This window comes from Vipera berus, assembly GCF_964194415.1.
Source record: "Vipera berus genome assembly, chromosome: Z".
Taxonomy (NCBI): Eukaryota; Metazoa; Chordata; class Lepidosauria; order Squamata; family Viperidae; genus Vipera; species Vipera berus.
The window spans coordinates 130,547,919-130,570,545 of record NC_138205.1 but is presented as its reverse complement, the minus strand read 5'-3'; the positions used below and the strand labels follow the sequence as shown (position 1 = coordinate 130,570,545).

At 49.1% G+C, this 22,627-nt stretch overlaps 2 protein-coding genes across 3 annotated transcripts in view; both read right to left on the bottom strand.

Annotated features, from left to right (window-relative positions):
• Positions 1–20,300, bottom strand: part of LOC308677630 (D-serine dehydratase-like) — a 26,289-nt gene extending 5,989 nt beyond the window's left edge. The window contains exons 1-7 of one of the 2 annotated variants that reach the window (XM_081344224.1): positions 20,166–20,300; positions 14,051–14,099; positions 12,048–12,199; positions 11,440–11,720; positions 9,472–9,649; positions 6,597–6,718; positions 287–476 (exon numbers count right to left, since the gene is read on the bottom strand). In XM_081344224.1, the coding sequence (XP_081200350.1) occupies positions 287–476; positions 6,597–6,718; positions 9,472–9,649; positions 11,440–11,720; positions 12,048–12,196 (920 nt within the window). In that variant the 5' untranslated portion in view covers positions 12,197–12,199; positions 14,051–14,099; positions 20,166–20,300. Of the gene's footprint in view, positions 1–286; positions 477–4,495; positions 6,719–9,471; positions 9,650–11,439; positions 11,721–12,047; positions 12,200–14,050; positions 14,100–15,451; positions 15,559–20,165 lie in introns of those variants that run through there. The other variant, XM_081344223.1, reaches the window with a different exon arrangement.
• Positions 18,632–22,627, bottom strand: part of NBEAL2 (neurobeachin like 2) — a 125,858-nt gene continuing 121,862 nt past the window's right edge. The window contains exon 54 of the mRNA XM_081344247.1: positions 18,632–22,627. Within this exon, the coding sequence (XP_081200373.1) occupies positions 22,526–22,627 (102 nt within the window). The 3' untranslated portion in view covers positions 18,632–22,525.

The following is a 22,627-nucleotide window of genomic DNA, read 5'->3' as shown; positions in this document are numbered from 1 at the left end:
AGCCAGATTCACTTAACAACCAGGTTACTCACTTAACCACCTCAGTGATTCACTTAACAACTGTGGCAAGAAAGGTCATTAAAATGGAGCTAAGCTCTCTTAATAACTGTCTTGCTTAGCAACAGAAATTTTGAGCTCAGTTGTGGTCATAAGTCGGAGGACTACCTGTAGATAGACAGAAAGATTTGGGAGAGGGACAGACGGACAAATATCTAAATAAGATGACTGAGTTGGGTGCAAAGTAGGGAAGGAAGAACCAGGCACCCGGGAATTATAGCCTCTTTACTTGAGGTCCGGGTGTCCATCCACCACGGCAAAGCCCGTTGGGAGCTGGCCCAGGCTGTGCAGACTTAAGCCGGTCCAGCCACAGTCCACCAACAGCTGGTTCCGATGAGGATAGTGACCGATCACTCGCGTCCAGACCCGGACGGCCACGTCCTCCAGCTGGCAGGAGCCAATCAGCATCTGTTGGACATCTGGAAGGGAAGGAGATCCATTGGGCCACTTGTGGCCTTTTGACCGGCCTACTTGACAGGGTTGTTGTTGCAGAGGGGCGGGAAGGAGGCAAATAGGTAGCCAAAAGAGCAATGCACAAACATACCTCGAGTCATTCTCAACCTTGTGTGAACTTCGTCTTGCACAATTCCTCAGCCAGCATGGGTGGACTTCAACTCCCAGAATTCCCCTGCCAGCATGGGTGGACTTCAACTCCCAGAATTCCCCAGCCAGCATGGGTGGACTTCAACTCCCAGAATTCCCCTGCCAGCATGGGTGGACTTCAACTCCCAGAATTCCCCAGCCAGCATGGGTGGACTTCAACTCCCAGAATTCCCCAACCAGCATGGGTGGACTTCAACTCCCAGAATTCTGGGAATTGAAGCCCACCCATTTTCAAGAGTCCAAGATTGAGAAACTTGGCTCTCACTAGTAAAGAAAGGAGGACCTGGGTTTAAATCATCTCCCTCCCCCTTGAACCCAGAGCTCCAGGTATGAATTTGGACCAGCCCCTCCTTTTCGCTTACACGAGACTACCTGGCAAGGGGGTTGTTTGGGGAATAGATTTACATTGCGTCTTCCTCTCAAGGGAGATAGAAGAAATCTATTATTTTATGTTTCAATATTTTATGCTTAAATGTATTTTATGTACATGTTAATGTATTTTGAAGGTAAATGTATATAAATGTATTTTAAGTGGGAATGTACCCTCCATAGGATATTTTACATTTGTATATTATTTTATATACCGTATATACTTGAGTATAAGCCGACTCGAGTATAAGCCGAGACCCCCAATTTCACCCCCCAAAACTGGAAAAAGTTATTGACTCGAGTATAAGCCGATCCGCCGTTCTGCAAGCCTGAATACACAGGAATACCCTGTGTGGCCGCGGCTCGTCGGCAGGTCTCCGTTCCTCCTGCCGACCTTTGGGGAGGTTTGGGCGCCTCCCCAAACCTCCCCAAACGTCGGCAGGTCTCCGTTCCTCCTGCCGACCTTTGGGGAGGTTTGGGCGCCTCCCCAAACCTCCCCAAACCTCGGCAGGTCTCCGTTCCTCCTGCCGACCTTTGGGGAGGTTTGGGCGCCTCCCCAAACCTCCCCAAACCTCGGCAGGTCTCCGTTCCTCCTGCCGACCTTTGGGGAGGTTTGGGCGCCTCCCCAAACCTCGGCAGGTCTCCGTTCCTCCTGCCGACCTTTGGGGAGGTTTGGGCGCCTCCCCAAACCTCCCCAAACCTCGGCAGGTCTCCGTTCCTCCTGCCGACCTTTGGGGAGGTTTGGGCGCCTCCCCAAACCTCCCCAAACCTCGGCAGGTCTCCGTTCCTCCTGCCGACCTTTGGGGAGGTTTGGGCGCCTCCCCAAACCTCGGCAGGTCTCCGTTCCTCCGCGCAGACCTGCCGACCTTTGGGGAGGTTTGGGCGCCTCCCCAAACGTCCCCAAACCTCGGCAGGTCTCCGTTCCTGTTTGGGGAGGTTTGGGCGCCTCCCCAAACCTCCCCAAACCTCGGCAGGTCTCCGTTCCTCCGCGCAGACCTGCCGACGTTTGGGGAGGTTTGGGCGCCTCCCCAAACCTCCCCAAACCTCGGCAGGTCTCCGTTCCTGTTTGGGGAGGTTTGGGCGCCTCCCCAAACCTCCCCAAACCTCAGCAGGTCTCCGTTCCTCCGCGCAGACCTGCCGACGTTTGGGGAGGTTTGGGCGCCTCCCCAAACGTCCCCAAACCTCGGCAGGTCTCCGTTCCTGTTTGGGGAGGTTTGGGCGCCTCCCCAAACCTCCCCAAACCTCGGCAGGTCTCCGTTCCTCCGCGCAGACCTGCCGACCTTTGGGGAGGTTTGGGCGCCTCCCCAAACGTCCCCAAACCTCGGCAGGTCTCCGTTCCTGTTTGGGGAGGTTTGGGCGCCTCCCCAAACCTCCCCAAACCTCGGCAGGTCTCCGTTCCTCCGCGCAGACCTGCCGACCTTTGGGGAGGTTTGGGCGCCTCCCCAAACGTCCCCAAACCTCGGCAGGTCTCCGTTCCTGTTTGGGGAGGTTTGGGCGCCTCCCCAAACCTCCCCAAACCTCGGCAGGTCTCCGTTCCTCCGCGCAGACCTGCCGACCTTTGGGGAGGTTTGGGCGCCTCCCCAAACGTCCCCAAACCTCGGCAGGTCTCCGTTCCTGTTTGGGGAGGTTTGGGCGCCTCCCCAAACCTCCCCAAACCTCGGCAGGTCTCCGTTCCTCCGCGCAGACCTGCCGACCTTTGGGGAGGTTTGGGCGCCTCCCCAAACCTCCCCAAACCTCGGCAGGTCTCCGTTCCTGTTTGGGGAGGTTTGGGCGCCTCCCCAAACCTCCCCAAACCTCGGCAGGTCTCCGTTCCTCCGCGCAGACCTGCCGACGTTTGGGGAGGTTTGGGGAGGCGCCCAAACCTCCCCAAAGGTCGGCAGGAAGAACGGAGACCTGCCGAGGTTTGGGGAGGTTTGGGGAGGCGCCCAAACCTCCCCAAAGGTCGGCAGGTCTGCGCGGAGGAACGGAGACCTGCCGAGGTTTGGGGAGGTTTGGGGAGGCGCCCAAACCTCCCCAAACAGGAACGGAGACCTGCCGAGGTTTGGGGAGGTTTGGGGAGGCGCCCAAACCTCCCCAAACGTCGGCAGGTCTGCGCGGAGGAACGGAGACCTGCCGAGGTTTGGGGAGGTTTGGGGAGGCGCCCAAACCTCCCCAAACGTCGGCAGGTCTGCGCGGAGGAACGGAGACCTGCCGAGGTTTGGGGAGGCGCCCAAACCTCCCCAAAGGTCGGCAGGAGGAACGGAGACCTGGGGAGGTTTGGGGAGGCGCCCAAACCTCCCCAAAGGTCGGCAGGAGGAACGGAGACCTGGGGAGGTTTGGGGAGGCGCCCAAACCTCCCCAAAGGTCGGCAGGAGGAACGGAGACCTGCCGAGGTTTGGGGAGGTTTGGGGAGGCGCCCAAACCTCCCCAAAGGTCGGCAGGAGGAACGGAGACCTGCCGAGGTTTGGGGAGGTTTGGGGAGGCGCCCAAACCTCCCCAAACGTCGGCAGGTCTGCGCGGAGGAACGGAGACCTGCCGAGGTTTGGGGAGGCGCCCAAACCTCCCCAAACGTCGGCAAGTCTCCGTTCCTCCGCGCCCTGCCTGCCTGCTTCTTTCCGCTGCGGAAAGAAGCAGGCAGGCAAGGCGCGGAGTTTGGGGAGGTGAGCGCGCACCTCCCCAAACCTCCCCAAACTTCGGCAGGTCTCGGACGGCGGTGGCTTGGGAGAGGTGCGGGCGATCCCGGAAGCACCAAAGCCTCGGCCGCGCACAAGTCCTCGGTAAGTTTTTTTGTTGACTGGAGTATAAGCCGAAGTGGAATTTTTCAGCCCAAAAAGTGGGCTGAAAAATTCGGCTTATACTCAAGTATATACGGTATTTATATTCTAGCTATCTATTCATCTCTCTCCCTGTGTATCTACATAATTTTATAATTTTTAATGTGTCTATCTGTCTATCTATTCATCCATCCATCCTTCCATCTTTCTCTCTGCATATCTATCATCTATCTTTCATATGTCTAATCTCTCTCTCTCTCTCTCTCATCTCCATCATCCATACATTTATCCATCCATCCGTCTGTATGTCTGCCATCTATCTATCTATCTATCTATCTATCTATCTATCTATCTATCTATCTATCTATCTATCTATCTATCTATCTATCTATCTATCTATCTATCTATCTATCTATCTCCATTATCCATACATCTATCCATCCTTGTCTGTATGTCTTATCTATTTGTCTGTCTATCTATCTCCATTATCTCTCTCTCTCTCTCTCTCTCTCTCTCTCTCTCTCTCTCTCTCTCTCTCTCTCTCTATATATATATATATATATATATATATATATATATATATATATATATATATATATATATATATATATATATATATATATATATATATATATATATATATATATATATATATATATATATATATATATATATATATATATATATATATATATATATATATAAAGGTAAAGGTTCCCCTGCACATACATGCTAGTCGTTTCCAACTCTAGGGGCCGGTGCTCATCTCCGTTTCAAAGCCAAAGAGCCAGCGCTTGTCCGAGGACATCTCCATGGTCATGTGGCCGGCATGACTAGACGCCAAAGGCGCACGGAACGCTGTGACCTTCCCACCGTAGTGGTCCCTATTTTTCTACTTGCATTTTTACGTGCTTTCGAACTGCTAGGTTGGCAGAAGCTGGGACGAGTAACAGGCGCTCCACTCTGCTATGCGGCACTCGGGATTCGACCCGCCAAACTGCCAACCATCTGATCAACAGGCTCAGCGTCCCAACCCACTGAGCCACCGCGTCCCTTTAAAATATATACGGTATCTATATCTATATATCTTTCCATCTATTTCCATATCTAGCCATCTATCTAGCCATCTGCCTGTCATCCATCCATCTCTCTCATTCTGTTTATATCTATCACGTATCTACCTATCATTATCCATGTGTCCATATCTATCATCTATCTATTTTTCTATCTATGGCTCTATCTTTTTATTTAACTATCATACGATTTTATCTCCTATCTACCATCTGTTATCTATGTGTCATCTCTCTCTCTCTCCCGCCATTTTGGCTGCAGGGAGGAAGAGGAGCGCGTTCCGAACAAAAACCGGCAGGATCTTCGCTGTCATTTTTTTCTTTTTCTTTTCATGGTGGCTTTCTTTTCTCCTGGACCCTCTTTGGAACAAGGCCTGCGGCGAGGAAGCCGACATGTGGAAAGCGTTAGGCTGAACATGTGCATCTGTTTAGGCTGGAAATGCCTGTCGAGCCAGCATGGAGAGCCAGTGGCGTCTGGTGGTTAAGGCACCAGGCTAGAAAGTGGGAGACGGGGAGTTCTAGTCCTGCCTCAGGCATGAAAGCCGGCTGTGTGACTTTGGGCCAATCACCAGGAGACGGGGAGTTCTAGTCCCGCCTCAGGCCTGAAAGCCGGCTGTGTGACTTTGGGCCAATCACCAGGAGACGGTGAGTTCTAGTCCCGCCTCAGGCCTGAAAGCCGGCTGTGTGACTTTGGGCCAATCACCAGGAGACGGGGAGTTCTAGTCCCGCCTCAGGCCTGAAAGCCGGCTGTGTGACTTTGGGCCAATCACCAGGAGACAGGGAGTTCTAGTCCCGCCTCAGGCCTGAAAGCCGGCTGGGTGACTTTGGGCCAATCACCAGGAGACGGCGAGTTCTAGTCCTGCCTCAGGCCTGAAAGCCGGCTGTGTGACTTTGGGCCAATCACCAGGAGACGGGGAGTTCTAGTCCCGCCTCAGGCCTGAAAGCCAGCTGGGTGACTTTGGGCCAATCACCAGGAGACGGGGAGTTCTAGTCCCGCCTCAGGCCTGAAAGCCGGCTGTGTGACTTTGGGCCAATCACCAGGAGACGGGGAGTTCTAGTCCCGCCTCAGGCCTGAAAGCCAGCTGGGTGACTTTGGGCCAATCACCAGGAGACGGGGAGTTCTAGTCCCGCCTTAGGCAGGAAAGCCGGCTGGGTGACTTTGGTTCAGTCCCTCTCTCTCTCAGCCCAGTCCACCTCACAGGATTGTTGTTGTGAGGAAACGAGGAGGAGTGAATGGAAGAAGTGTTGGAGATGTTTGCCACCTTTTAGAAATAATAAAGATACAAATCAAATAATAAAATAAATGAAATATAAAATAAAATACCAAAACAAATAAAACATAAAACAATAAATGAAATATAAAACAAAACGATAAAACAAATAAAATAATAAAACAAATGAAATGTAAAATAAACTAACAACATAAACAAAATATAAAATAAAATATAAAGTAAAGTAAAGTAAAATAAGGCAAACATTATAAAATAAAACACAAAAAAGTATGACGTAAAATATAATGTTACAAAATAGTGCCCAGCTTGCAGCAGGGGGTAAGAGAGGCCATCTTGAAGGCCCCAGAGCAGAGGGGAGGATCTGTCATCTCGAAGGGCATCACTGGGCATCGTGGGACCCCTTGAGGTCCACAAGACGGCCAGGCCTGTTTCAGGAAGAGTCGTGGGGAGGGGGGGGGCGTTGTTCAGACGGAAGGGGGGGGGGAAACCTCTGTTGTTTTCCTTCTGCTTACCATAAAAAACATAATTTCCCGGGTGAACTTCGCTGAGTTTGCCCATGATGGGCACCGGGTGGCTGCAAGAGGGCGTGGAGCCGATGCTGGACTTGGGGCAGGGCACCCCGGCTTCCAGGAGCCTGCGAGAGGGAGCCAAAATGGATTCTCCTAGCATACAGGGTGGTCCTTGACTTACGACCATTCCTTTAGAGACCGTCCAAAGCTGCAGGCCGGCCTGGGAGGGAAGCCGGCCTGGCCAGGAAACATTGGACAGAGATTCTCAAGGTGTGGAGAAACTGCTTGCCTTTTGACCGTGAGAAGATGGATGTCCTCGGCCCCATTTCAGAGAAAATATTCCACCCCCCCTCACTCTTTCTCTCTCCTTCCTTCCCTTTTCTTTCGTTGCCTGCCTTTCCTTCCTTCTTTTTTCTTCCTCCTCTCCTTCCTTCTGTCCTTCCTCCTCCTCTCTTTCTTCTTCCTCCCCTCTCCACCCTCCTTCTTTCTACTTGCTTCCTTTTTCTTTCTTTCCTTTTTTCTTTCTTCCTTCTCTTCCCTCCCTTTCTCTCCTTCCCCCTTTCTTTCCTCCCTCCCCCCTCCTTCCTTCTGTCTTTCTCTCCTTCTTTCCTTTTTCTTTCTCTTTCCTCCCTCCCTCCCCCCCCCGCCCATCACAGGGCTGGACTGGAGGACCTCAAGGCAACCACACAGGCCACCTTATTCTCTCTTTTTGAAGGGGGGGGGAAACTACACGCCCCCCCCTCTTCTCCTCTGCTTTGCTCCTTCCAATTCATTGCCAGGATATGCAAAACTTTTGCAAAACTTTCCTTTCCCTTCACCTTGCAACCCAGCTCTAAAAACTCTGCCCCCCCTTTTCTTTCCTCTAGTGGTGCAAATCCGCCCCCCCCCCCAGCTTTGTCTGAGCCAGTGGAAGGAGGAGGGGCACCCTGGAAAGGTGGGGGAGGGAGAGGGGGGGACAAATGCCACTAAAGGCCACCTGGACATTGCTGGATCTTTGAAGAGGCAACTTCAAAGGGTCAGAGGCTCACCTGAAATGCAGGGGAAAACCTGGGGGTGGCATGGGGAGGGGGGAATGTGGAAAAATCCCACCAATAAACATCTTGCCCCCTCCCCAATTCAGCTAAGACATTTACACCAGATAATAAACAAGGATTAGCTTTTATAGCCTTTTAACCGGAATTGGGAATCTCAACTAGACCTTTTCAAACCTGGCCTTTTCTTTTGGGTTAGGGGTGTGTGTGTGTGTCAACAGACATGCATTTTTCCCTGAAGGAAGAGATAACAACAGTCCTCAACGTACAACAATTTGTTTAGTGACCGTTCAAAGTTGCAGTGGAGCTGAAAAAAAAGGGAATTAGGATCGTTTTTCACACTTAAGACCGTTGCAGCATCCCCGGGGTCAGGTGATCAAAATTAAGACTCTTGGCAACTGACTCGTATTTATGACGGTCGCAGCATCCCGGGGTCACGTGATCCCCTTTTGTGACCTTCTGACCAGCAAAGTCAAAGGGGGAAGCCGGATTCACTTAACAACCGTGTTAATGGCTTAACCACGGTGGCAAGAAAGATCATAAAATGGGGCAAAACTCACTGAACAAGTTTCTTGCTTAGCAACAGTAATTTTGGACTCAATTATGGTTGTAAGTTGAGGACTACTTGTAATGCAGGGGGAAAAAGAAGGGACAAAAATGTTGCAACCCAAAGACGCAGATGAGGGAGGAGATGAAAACTGGGCCCAAGTTATAACTCTGCAGTGGGTTCTAGTCCTGCTTTAAACAGGAAATCTGGCTGGGTGACTTTGGGCCAATCACTGGGAGACTGGGAATTCTAGTTCAGCCTTAGGCATGAAAGACAGCTGGGTGACTTTGGGCCATCACCAGCAGATGGTGAGTTCTAGTCCTGCCTCAGGTGTGAAAACCAGCTGGGTGACTTTGGGCCAATCAGTGGGAGACTGGGAATTCTAGTTCAGCCTTAGGCATGAAAGACAGCTGGGTGACTTTGGGCCATCACCAGCAGATGGTGAGTTCTAGTCCTGCCTCAGGTGTGAAAACCAGCTGGGTGACTTTGGGCCAATCAGTGGGAGACTGGGAATTCTAGTTCAGCCTTAGGCATGAAAGACAGCTGGGTGACTTTGGGCCATCACCAGCAGATGGTGAGTTCTAGTCCTGCCTCAGGTGTGAAAACCAGCTGGGTGACTTTGGGCCAATCAGTGGGAGACTGGGAATTCTAGTTCAGCCTTAGGCATGAAAGACAGCTGGGTGACTTTGGGCCATCACCAGCAGATGGTGAGTTCTAGTCCTGCCTCAGGTGTGAAAACCAGCTGGGTGACTTTGGGCCAATCAGTGGGAGACTGGGAATTCTAGTTCAGCCTTAGGCATGAAAGACAGCTGGGTGACTTTGGGCCATCACCAGCAGATGGTGAGTTCTAGTCCTGCCTCAGGTGTGAAAACCAGCTGGGTGACTTTGGGCCAATCAGTGGGAGACTGGGAATTCTAGTTCAGCCTTAGGCATGAAAGACAGCTGGGTGACTTTGGGCCATCACCAGCAGATGGTGAGTTCTAGTCCTGCCTCAGGTGTGAAAACCAGCTGGGTGACTTTGGGCCAATCAGTGGGAGACTGGGAATTCTAGTTCAGCCTTAGGCATGAAAGACAGCTGGGTGACTTTGGGCCATCACCAGCAGATGGTGAGTTCTAGTCCTGCCTCAGGTGTGAAAACCAGCTGGTTTTCACACCTGAGCTCTCTCTGCCCAACCCACCTCACAGGGTTGTTGTTGGGGAGAAAACAAGAGGAAGGAGATATGTTTGTCATCCTGAGTTATTTACAAAAGTAATAAACTGGGATTCAAACAAAGAAACAAATAAATGAATAAATACTCACTGCTCCATAAAGTTCAGGGTCATCTCCGTGGTCCTCTGAGCCACTGACTGGGTTTCCGACACCCCATGGCAACCGTACGAGTTGCCACAATGGGCGTAGATGCCTGCCAGCTCCGTCGCGCCTTCGGAGACGGCCTTGGCGAGGCGCAGAGCGGCAGGATCCGAGGCTTTCACGCCAGCTGCAAAAAAAAAAAAAACAACAGATAAAGGGTGCCGATTCCTTACCATACAAGTAATCCTGAATTTACGACCACAACCGGCCTCGAAATTTCTGTTGCGGAGCGAGGGAGTCGTAATGTGAGTTTTGCCCCGTTTTACAACCTTGTTAAGTGAATCCCTGCAGTCGTAAAGTGAGTCACACGGTCGTTAAGTGAATCCGGTTTCGCCATGGACTTTGTTGGTCAGAAGGTCGCAAAAGGGAATCACGTGACCCCAGGATACTGCGACCGTCGTAAATTCGAGTCAGTTGCCAAAGCGATCGTAAGTGTGAAAAACAGTCCTAAGTCACTTTTTTCAGTCACTAAATGAACAGTCTTAACTTGAAGACTGCCTGCAATGTTAGTGATGCCTTTTCTCTTCCGCAACCTTGCGCCCTCAGGAAGACCAGAACCATGGGTCCCGTCATACTGGAGGGCAGAGCTTGTGGGAGTTAAAGGCCAGGATGAGGGCCAACCTCAAGTGCTTGAGCTGTTTGAGAAACCTTAAAACTTGAGTTTGGGCAAATGGAACCTCCAGTCTCGGGAGTAGTCTACCTTAGAATTTCTGAAGATGGGAAAACGGGAGAAAACGCAGCAGCCAATTGCAGTCAGGCCCTTGCATGAAGTCTGGTGGGACACTAGCACCCTGTGTTGCCAGAATCTTTTGGATTCGAACTCATTACTCTTGATTGCATGGGGATGAGATGGAGGGGCTCGCCTTGAGAAGGAAGATGAAGAGGGAGAAGCATAAACTTCCTCAATATGGGCTTGTTCCTTATTTATTTATTTACGTATTTGTTTATCACATTTCTACACTTATGTGCTGATTCAGAGTTTCCCAGCCTTGCCAAGTTTAAAATGGGTGGACTTCAATTCCCAGAATTCCTTTGAAAGTTGGTCCTAGATTTTTTGTCTACAGAAAGTCCTCAACGTAAAAAAGGTCAATTTTTCCTCACTTAACAACCGTTGCAGCATCCCCTATGGTCACGTGATCAAAATTCGGACGTTTGCCAAACGACTCGTGTTTATGACAGTCGCAGCATCCCGGGATCACATGATCCCCCTTTTGCGACAAGGAAAGTTTCAGGGGAAGACAGACTTGCTTAACAACCACATGATTCATTTAATAACTGCAATGATTCGCTTAACAATGTGGACAAAAAATTTACAAAAGGGGGCAAAACTCCCTTAACAACTCTCCTGCTTAACAACGGAAATTTTGGACCGAATTGTGGTCATAAGTTGAGGACTACATCTATTACCTAAATCTCGAGTTTTTCTACCCAATCTATGTCCCTTCTTTTCCACTGTTTATAGACTCTCCTGAATAATTTGGGGGTCACGAATAGCAGAGAGGAGGAAGAGGAGGCTAAGGGGACACAGCTAGTTCTCGACTTACAACCATTTACTTAATGACCATTTGAACTTAAGACCTCACTGAAAAAAATTGAGTCATGATGAGTCCTCGTACTGATGACCCTTGCAGTGTCTCTGTGGTCATGTGATCAAAATTGGAAACCGACATGAACTTATGATGGTTGTAATGACCTTTCCAGCTGGCTTCTGGCCAGCAAAGTCAATGGGAGAAGCCGGATTCGCTTAACGACTGTGTGATTCACTTAATGGCCACAGGGATTCACTAAACGGCCATGGCAAAACCGGTTGCAAAATTGGCCGTATCTCAATTAGCAATTGAATCACTTAGCGACAAAAGGGCTAGTCGATCGTAAGTCGAGGATGAAAATTGTGTGTCCCCCCAGGAGAGCAGGCACCTCGTGCGTTGTCACAGTCAATCTTCAGCCACACTTTCCAGGGCCGTCCCGTCCGCAGGGGCCTCCCTTTCAGCCGCTCCAGGGCTTCTGGACTGTCCACCATCACCTGGAAGGCCTCCAGCTTCTCGGCCAAGGCGGCACAATCGCCCACCTTGTCGAAGGGCAGCGGGTAAGCGTAGAGGATGTCGTCAAAGCCGCCTTCAGCAAAATAGCGGGCCTCGGCCAGCGTGGAAACCACGATCCTCCGCAGGGAGCCCCCCGTCATGAGGCGCCCGCCTTCCCTGCGAGGGAGGCAAAGAACGAAGAATGACTGCAGGGGGGGGAAGCGCCCCTTGGGGCTCCCTGAGATGGGTGGAGGAGGAGGAGAAGGAGGAGGAGGAGGAAGACGTCTCATGACCCAATTAGGTAACATCATCTGTGGTAGAAGGGAGGAGGAGGAGGAGGAGGAGGAGGAAGACGTCTCATGACCCAACTAGGGAACGCCACCCCCACTTGGCGGAGTTTGTGTAGCGGAGGAGGAGGGCTCTGCAGAGTCCGAGTACCACCGGGGAAGTTCCCCTGCAAGAGAGCCAAGCTGAGCATTGCTGATGAGACCCCCCACCACTCACAGCGTCTTGTGGGTCTTCATGTGGGGCCTGAGGGCCACCCCCAGCGCTTGGCAACGCTCCTGCATGCGCTGCGCATTCCTTGAGGCTACGTCGAGATCCACCGTAAAGGCCGGAGTCGGCAATTCCGCAACAGGACATCCTTCCCACATGCTCTGCCAAGAGACATAGATGGAAGTCGGGAATCGCCTAACTGGGACGCGCCGGGTTCAAGAAGCTGCTGAAAGGGACTGAGGGCCAAATCCCAGCATCCCAGAGGTGGGAGGGGCCTTAGAGGTCATCTAGTCCAGCTCCCCCCATCCTTTCCGGCTTGGCACACCCGTGGGCAAGAAAAGGGATGGTTCTACCTGAGCACCGCTGCTCGTGCGGCCGTTTTGAACGGGCCTCGGCCTGGGGGCGTGGGGGACCCCTGATTTACTCCAACCCCCTCCTCAGTGCAGGCTCCATAGAGCTATGTTCCTCAGCCTGGGGCCGTACGGATCTTGGGGACCCTAGGAAATTTCAAGGGGGCCCCCAAGTAAAAACAATTATAATGGGGTCTTGGGGCACCCAAACAAGTAAGGTGTATTTTACTAAGATCCACTCTTTAATGACCATTTGAAGTCAGAACGGCCCTGAAAAAAAGTGACTTATGACTGTTGTCCACATTTAATAGGGCTCTATGGCAGGTCCTCGCACTTATGACCATCGAACCGTCCCTCCTGGTCGCACGATCAAAATTTGTGCTCTTGGAAACGGAATGTATTTACGATGTTTGCAGTGTCCTGGTGAGGCCTTCTGACCCACAAAGTCAGTGGGGGAAACCGGGTTCACTTAATGACTGATTCAGTTAATGACTGCAATCATAAACAACCGTGGGCCAAAGGCTGTGAAATTGAATGTGATACACTTAATGAACTCCTTGTTTAGCCAGTCGTAAGTCAAGGCCTACATGTATACTGCAAGTCCCAGTGTTGATGAGAGGAAAAACTCCAGATACTGTGTGGCGTCGGTAATCGAACACAAGTGGGGGTGGGGAGGCTCAGAGGAGAAAAACAAGGTCACATGGAGAGCCCAGCTAAAAAAATATTTAATAATAGTAATAAGTTGGAAGGGACCTTGGAGGTCATCTAGTCCAACCCCCTGCTCAGGCAGGAAACCCTATACCATTTCAGGCAAATGGCTGTCCAGTCTCTCCTTAAAAACTTCCAGTGTTGGAGCATTCACCACTTCTGGAGGCAGGTGGTTCCGCTGGTTAATTGTTCTCACTGTCAGGAAGTTTCTCCTTAGTTCTAGGTTGCTTCTCTCCTTGGTGAGTTTCCATCCGTTGCTTCTTGTCCTGCCTTCAGGCGCTTTGGAGAATAGCTTGACTGCCTCTTCTTTGGGGCAGCCCCTGAGATACTGGAAGAGTTGCTATCCTGTCCCCCCTCGTCCTTCTCTTTGTTAAACTACACATACCCAATTCCAGCAACCGTTCCCTATATGTTTTAGAGTTCCTTTGGTGGAGCTCCATCCATTTTAATTTAAATTACAGATAGTCCTTGACCTACGACCACAATGGAGTCCAAAATTTCCATTGTTAAATGATTTACCCCATTCTACGACCTTTCTTGTTAAGTGAATCCCTGCACTTGTTAATTTAGCAACATGGTCGTTAAGTGAATCCTGCTTCCCCATTGACTTTGCTTATCAGATTATGTGGCGCCGGGACGCTGCGACCGTCATAAATATGAGTCAGTTACCAAGTGCCCGAATTTTGATCACATGACCATGGGGCCGCTGCAATGGTCGTAAGTGTAAAGAACTGTCCTAAGTCACTTTTTTCAGTCACTAAACAAATTGTTGCAAGCTGAGGACCACTTTGCAATGAAAATGCAAAACCAACAGGTTTTCTAGCACAGCTGAGAGATCCTTATTTATTTATCTCCATTTTTTAATGTGTTATTAATAATGTGTTATTTCCATAGTGTTTCACAACCAGCCTGTGAGGGAGGACGGACTGTCAGAGTTCTAGCAGAGATACCTACCACCACAAGGGATCAGATTTCTGAACGGCGGATGTCACTGGATCAATGTCTGTGGAGCAAAATGTTGATGGATTGGTTAGATTTATATCCCAGAGTGGTGTCTATTCCTCTATTGTTTTTTTTTCCACAACAACCTTGTGGAGTTGGCCAGGTTGAGAGGAATCCAAAGTTCAGTAGGCAGCTTCTATGACTGACAGAGGGGAAAGCCAGACCCTGGGGCCCATTGCTGTTAGTCCCACAGTGTGGTGCACTGATACACGAAAAAAAGACGCCTCATATGCCCAAAAATGGAAAAGAAAGGAAACACCCACTGAAGAAGAAATAATAGTTAAAATTTTATCCTGTGCCGAAATGGACAGGTTAACCCTAGAGATCAAAAATAAGACAGAGTATTATGAAATTTGGCAAAATTTGTACAATTGGTTGGAGTTAAGGAGGATCTCTGAGATGACTATTGTTTGATTGGTTGATAATGTAAGGATTTCTTATTAGCAACTATATCAGGATACAACTGAAAGATATGTAAATATAACGCTGACGACTGACAGTTTACTAAAAAATTTACAGATGTTATATGTACAGTTTGTTATACCCTGTCCTGTCATAGAATGTATTTTAAGTTTTTGTTATTTTTTTCTGTAACATAAGGTAATACTAATAGTAGTGCTGTAGCCAGGGAAGTTGAATCATGTCCACTTTTGTTTTTAAATGTACACTTAATAAATTTTTCTTAAAAAAAAAGACACCTCTGGACCCACAAAGGATTGTCGGGACTTCCTTTGCATTAAACCAGGGGGTCTTCAAACGTGGCCCTTTTATGACGGTAGACTTCAACTCCCAGAATTCCTCAGTCGGCTATTTTGATGAAACTGCAGGCTTGGATCCAGACCCTCTGGGCTCTTCAAACTCACGCTGGCTGAGGAATTCTGGAAGTTGAGGTCCGCTAGTCATAAAAGGGCCAAGTTTGAAGACCCCTGAATTAAAACAGTGTTTTTCAGCCTGGGCCATTTTAAGATGAGTGGACTTCAAGCCCCAGAATTCCCCAGCAACAAGCACGGATTTCAAGCCCCAGAATTCCCTAGCAAGCATGTACTCCAAAATTCCAGATAGCTTGCGGGCTGTGGAATTCTGGGAGTTGAAGTCCACCTGTTGAAACAAAATGGTCAAGATTGTTTTTCGAAGATTTTGCCAACCCTCCGGCCCCCCCCCCGGTTTCTTTTGTGCGGAGGGGGCAATTTCCAAAGCTGGCTCGATTTCATATTGCCAATTTGAGGGCGGCCGGTTGCAGATCGTGCATTCCGCAAACATCTTGCAAGCCTTGCAAACTCGGCAATCCCCTCCAGAGTCAAAGCAACGTTTGGATGCGTCCCGGGGAAGGACGCAGGTTTGCACCCCGCATACCTCTCGGGGCGCTGGAAAAAAGGGGTGCAGCGAGGGTCACTCCGTACTGACCATCCGGACCCGGGCAAGTCCAGCTGGGAGGGCGGTCACGTGAGCAAGTAAGCCAGTTCAGCCCTTTTGCACCCTTCAAGGACTGCAAGTTCCAGGGTGCTCAGCCAAGCACGCGCAAGGCATTCTGGAAATTGTAGTTTATTGCATGAGGAAATTGCCAGCTGGACGTCGGAATGAGCGTTTTTGCAAGATAGTGATGGCATAGATAAATTCATACATATATGAATTTATGGAGAGGGAGATATATGTGCACAAACATAATTATAGTAAAATTTCTGCAAAGGTGGTAAATGTGTAAAAATATTGCAGAAAAAAAGCAAACTAAAACGTACTCGGGCACGAAAGAGTTAACAAAGCGGACTTGCGGGGGGGGGGGAAGAGGAAGAGGAGGAGGAGCATTTGGAGGTTGTTGTTTTTTTTCGCCCGCTCGCTCTATTTTCTTGCCTTGCCGGGACTTTAGAACTACAAAGATAGTCGGAAGGGGCGGGGCGGGGGGAATGCGCATGCCCGTTACGAATAGATGTGTCGGCTTTGTCACGCGCTCCGATTCCACCCATGGTGCGTTATGTTGGCCAACAGCGCCGCCTGCCGACGAGAGAAGCTGTTTTAGCGGGCAAGTGAGCGATGTGCTTGTTAGTGCGTGGGAAGGGGGCGCTTTTGACCCGCTTTTTTTGGTGCAGTCGAGCTGCTCTTGCATCGGCCTCCTGTGGAGGAGAGGCGGAGAGCCCGCAAGCCCCGTAGGATGAGGGGCAGAGACCCCAAACTGCAGATGCTCTGGAGTTGCAAAAGTTCCCTTTGCAAGGCTTAAAAAGCTGGCAAGCATATTTATTAGATTTATGCCCCGCTTTTCCCCAAAGAGTTCAAGGTGTGTCTAGCCCTTCCTCTGATATTTCCCCATAACAACCCTGCAAGGAAGGCGCGCGAGAGAGGTGGGGCAGAAAGTAACAGAATGACAAGAGTTGGGAGGGATCTTGGAGGTCATCTAGTCCAACCCCCTGCTCAGGCAGGAAACCCTATACCATTTCAGGCAAATGGCTGTCCAGTCTCTTCTTAAAAACTTCCAGTGTTGGAGCATTCACAGCTTCTGGAGGCAACTCGTTCCACTGATTAATTGTTCTAACTGTCAGGAAGTTTCTCCTTAGTTCTAGGTTGCTTCTCTCCTTGACTAGTTTCCATCCGTTGCTTCCTGTCCTGCTTTCAGGTGCTTTGGAGAATAGCTTGACTGCCTCTTCTTTGGGGCAGCCCCTGAGATACTGGAACACGGCTATCCTGTCACCCCCTCGTCCTTCTCTTCATTAAACTATACCCAATTCCTGCAACCATTTTTTTGTATGTTTTAAGCCCCAGTCCCTTTGATCATTTTTGTTGCTCTTCTCTACATTTTCTATACTTGTGTCAATATCTTTTTTATATCATGGCGATGAAAACTGGATGCAGTATTCCACTGCATAGAAGAAAGGGAGGGAGGGAAGGAGGAAGAAAGGAGGAACAAGGGGAAGGAAGGAAGGCAGAGGAAAGAAAGAGGAAGGAAGGAAGGAAGGAAGGAAGGAAGGAAGGAAGGAAGGAAGGAAGGAAGGAAATTAATGACTCCCGGGTTCCAGTGCTGGCTGGGGAATTCTGGGAGTTGAAGTCCACTCATCTTAAAGTTGTTGAGGTTGAGAAACACTGCATCACTGAGTGACGAGTTCAAGAGCATACCATAGTAAGCCTTTTTCTCTGTGTGGGGAAACTGCTGTCAATTCTTTTGACTTTTTTTTGCAATTATTACAGGAACGAATGGCAAAGCTATTGCTCAATAACCGTTCAGGTTAACAAATCTTTGGCATATTTTATAGTTATAATTTTACATGAGAATAATTAGCTGTTAACCGGTTAATTTTTTTGCTTAAGGTTTTGTGCATGCCTGTGAGCATACACATGCGCGAACATATATTCATATATAACAAATTCAGTCCTTTCACTTCACAAGTCGTCCTCAACAGCCATTTGTAACAAATTAGTTAAGATGATGCTCAAAAAAGTCTGATCCTCACACCTCATGACCAGTCCTCACACTTACAACCCAGTGTCTCCAGTCAAAGTTCGTTCCGCTGGCAACAAGTATGTGTTTGTCCTGGGGCCATGTAATTACCATCTGCAACCCGAGTTTGCTTAATGAAATGATTCACTTTTATTTATTTTATTTTATTTATTTATTTATTTTAATTCCATTTATATCCCGCCCTTCTCCGAAGACTCAGGGCGGCTTACAAGCTTAGCAGTAGCCTTCATTCTATGTATATGCCTGCTTATTAGGGCTTTCGCGCCCCCCCCAAGCGGCATTATTACAAAGTCAGCTTAATTGCCCCCAACAATCTGGGTCCTCATTTTACCTACCTGGGAAGGATGGAAGGCTGAGTCAACCTTGAGCCTGGTGGGACTCGAACCTGCACTAATTGCAGGCAGCTGGTGTTACGTAAGGAGGCATTAGCCCACTGCTCCACCAAGGCTCTTAACAACTTCCTTGCTTAACAATGATTCCAATTACATCGAGCACTGTAGTACCTGAACAGCTATATATATATACACACACACACACACAATTTTTGGGTCAATTGTGGCTGTAAGTCAAGGACTACCAGGGGATGCATGACCACAATGCAGCTAAAAATTTCCGTTGATAAGTGAGACATTTGTAAAGTGAGTTTTGCTCCATTTTTCCTGCGACAATAGTTAAATAAGCCACTGCGGTGGTTAAGTTAGTCACACGGTCATTAAGTGAATCCAGATTCCCCATTGACTTAGGTCGCAAAAGGGGAATCACATGACACCCTGGGACACTGTGACCGTCATAAATATGAGTCAGTTGCCAGGCATCTGAATATTGATCACGTGACCACGGGGAAGCTGCAACGGTCGGTCCTAAGTGTGAAAAACGGTCCTAATTCACTTTTTTCACTGCTGCTCTAACTTTGATCACTAGGCGTAAGTTGAGGACTACCTGTATAATCAGTAAAATTAACATTAAAATAAGTTAACTCAGCCTTGGGGGGAACACCCCGATTTCATAACTGCCTTCTTTTTGTGTTTCTACCCCTAACTGGAACCACAACCAAAGTGTCACACACAACAGCCAACAACTACACAATGTCGCCTTTTTTAGCCGTTTATTTAAAGTTGGGTGAACAGGAATATCCTCCATTGGTGAGGCAAAACCAGTAAAATTCAAGGCAAGCAGTCCCATTCAAGTTTAAGGCATATTTTTATTTTTCTAAATTTAAAAAATTCAGATTGTGCTTTTCATTTTTCTGGAAGAAAAAAAAAGACGCAAGGCAGTGCAGGCTAAGGGGGATTTATCCTGCCCCACAGGCCTTTTAAAACCAGACCCCCTTTTCCAACACCCTCCTGGGAGAGCACCAGCAACATCCAGAAAGTTTGCAATCCTGTCCTTACTCGCAGGTAACTCAATTTGCAAGGGGAGCTTTTAAACGCCCCACGGTTGCTGCAGATCTGCGCCTCCTGTATAATTTATTTATTGCAAAATACAGATTTCCCCTTTCTCTTTAAAAACAGGCAAGAAAAATTGAGCAACCAACGGCCGTACTTAAACCGAGAAGGCTGGCCTGGGACAATGGCTCACATCGAAGTGGAGCATGGATCTTTGTCCTCTTTGAGGGTCCTCGGTCCTGGATCAGGGCAAAATAGAGGTTTCTGGGGTGGGGTGGGGGGTGACATAAAAGCAACCCCTGTTCCTATAACTCCAATACTTAAAGCAAAATTGGATGCTTGAAAACGGGTGGACTTCAACTCCCAGAATGCCCCAGCCAGCCTGCTGGCTGGGGCATTCTGGGAGTTGAAAGCCACCCGTCTTCAAGCTCAGTGAGAAAAATTGTCTGAAAGCATTTTTTGCAACTGAGTTTTGCTTGCGTGCCAATCCGAAATATGTTTAATTCCAGAGAATGCGTCTCTTTCTTTAAAAATATTCATTGCAACAGAGAGAAATTTATGGGCCTAGAGAATTCGGTTCTCTCTTTTCTCTTTCTCCACTTCCACTGTGCCAGAAATGATTGTGTACTACTACTACTAACCACCACAAGATAGACTGTGCAAAACACGCACGTGGAAAGGACACCTCAGCGCATCGCCCTGTGCCGACAGACACGAGGACCCTGTTTCGCCAATCCCCACAACAGTTCAGCCCTAAAATTTGCACTAAATAAACCCACCCCGCTAAGATTCTCTCGAACAAACCAGCCCAACCATCTTAGAAGTTTCAGAACCGCAGCAGTCATCGTAAGACAGACAACAGTGACAAAACATCAGTGTTAAATTTCACGCGGGTCAAAGGACATATCCACCCTGAGCCTCGGGGTGCCTTTTCGTGGAGTTGGAAAACTCTGAAAATTAACACCTCTGCCTCTTTTAAATACAAATAATAATAATAATTATTATTAAAACCGGTAGAAAAAATTTGGAACGCTGATATTCGTAAAAGTTACAAAAGAGGTTTTTGTACACTGAAAAAGGAGTCGACACAGCAGGAGATTTGGGGGAGGAAACAAACTGAAAGACACTTAATTTTCTCCAAAATGAAAATATTGCACTTGGTGGAAATTGGTCTTCTTTTGAGAGAAGACCTGGAGTGGGTAGGAGGTTAGAAAACAGATTTAAGAACAATTTCAACCTTGTAGACAATTGTGGAGCAATTGAAGATCTTGTCTTGGTTTTGGGAGATCCATAGTGTTGGACACACATTCTGGCTGGGGACGGTTGGATTTGTAGTCTCCTAGAGAATGCTTACCTGGGGAAGAAAAAGAAAAAACGAGAGAGGTGGAAAGAACATGGTAAAAGATTTGTAATCTGGACTCAGTTTCCCTCTACATAAGGGCAGGCGTGTGAGTGGGCCAGAAAGGGAGGAAAAACACCCATCTTGAATTTCCTACTGAAGCGTTCTCAACCTTGGCAACTTGGAAGATGTGCAGACTTCATCTCCTATAATTCCCCAGCGAGCAGACTTTAAATTGGGAGGACTTCAACTTCCAGAATTCCTTGGCCAGAATGCTTCAAGAGGGGTGGACGCCAAGAATTCTGGGAGTTGAAGTTCACACGTCTTCTCAAGGTTGAGAAACCCTGTTCTAACGCTTCAATTTGTGGTGCTATAACATCCCAAGAAATATCTTGAGCCTGCTTCTGCCAATTTCTCCTCTTCCTAAAAGGAGGATGAACCAACAAACCAACAGTAGAATGATTAAGAGCAGGATAAAAATCACGGAAGCTCAGAGATAAAACAATGGAACTGCTTTCTAGGGGCAACTGAAGACAGAAGATCCTCAGTGGTGCGCCTGGAGGACAAAGTATGTTCTCCGTTAGGAAGAAGACCACAACTAAAGGTGAAGGAAGCCACGTGAGGATGGAGATGGGAACCGGTTCTTCTCCAGGACATTCAGCTTCGTCAACATGCTTTGTGTAGCCACAAAAGCGGGCCAGAGGGATAATCCAGACATGAGTGGATGAAGGATCACCTTGTTCCAGGCCAACAGGTTGAACGTGTGAAAGCAGAGGTGCCCTCTCTTTCAGGGGCGCAGCTTCCTTCAACCACGTGGGCGAAGAGATGGAACGGCTTTCCCAAGAAGGCTGGTAGTTGCACAGCTGTGGAGCGATGGAGGACCTTGTCTTGGTTTGGAGAGATCTTCAGGACCACTGCAAGGAACGGGAAGGTCGGACGGAGCTGATGTTCTCCTTCCCATGTGGAATCTACTCCAATTTGTCTTGGTGGTGAAACTTGTGGTATCTCAGAATCTTCTTCCTCCCCCATCTTCTCCGTGCAGAAGATCAGAAGTGCAGATATCAACAGGTGCTTAAGAGGAAGATGGTGCCCATATCCATAAAACTTGTAAAGGATGGAGGAGAGAGTCACTGTTTCCACCAGGAAGACCTTGGGCATCTTAGGGAGTGTCTATGGAGTGGATTTTCTGAAAGTGAGGAGCGAAGAGGACAACTGGCTCACGGTACCATCCTCCACACCAAGGCTCCTTGTCTCGGACACACGGAATCATAAGGCCCCAAGGCAGGATTGGATATAACCCACGGGCACCAAGGTTGTCTTTTATTGCTAGTGAAGGTACGCGGGACATGGGGTTGGAAACAGCTGGCCCCCAATGAATGAATGTCTGGGCTTCCCATATCCCCAGTGGTCAACTGTCCAAGGAAGGTTTCCAAAACAAGCCACCAGGGGGCACCAGACCTGTGGGGGAAGCTCACTTTTTTCATACCGTACGAGATTAGAATTCAGCTCCTGCCCCACCTCTGGCATAAGGTTTATGGGTTGCCCTGCCCTTTCCACCTTTCTTGGTTCCAACTTGAGGATCAAGAGCTCCTGACCTCACTATTCCTGACTTCCCTTTAAAGCTTTCTTCAGAGTTCAAGAGAACCTCTTGCCCACCAGGACAGGAAAGCAACGGGTGTCTGCTTGGGTTGCAGGTGTTCTGCGTAGTGCAACTAACGTCTCCTTAAGGCCACCACCAAGAGACCACCCGCATTTTTAAGATTGGGACGTCTATTGCTTCACTTGTGACCCTCCCACCCCCCGACTCTAACACACAGCGGGCGGGGGAGCAAAGACAGTCTGGCAGCCCTCCCCCCCCATTCCTCCTTCGCTCAATCTCTCCAGTGTAAGACAATGAATACAAACATTTGACGTTTCAAGCTCTGCAGGAATCAACAGTAATATAGCATCAATCGGTGGGGAACAGCTGAATGGACTCGGGGAAACCACACACACACACACACACACACACACACACACACACATAGAACCCAGATTGTTCTGCTGCATGCACTGCATTCAGGAGCCTGCTCCAAATGTGTGCAGGTGCTCACTCCTGGGGAGTTGCCGCAGGTTATCCCTACGGCCGCAAGGATCCCCCAGCTGCGCGCAACGAGAGAATCGGGCAGCAGCCGTGGTGGACCTTCCCTTGGGAGAACCTGGGGTCCACTGTGGCAGAGGGGTGACTACAAGGCAACAGGAAATTAAAAACGAGGCCTCTATTTGGACTCCGTCGGATGATATTCTGTCTCGCCCGAAGACACCTGGGAGATACGCCTTGTCGAGCGCCACAGACGCCGGTGGAACTGGCCCGTCCGCAC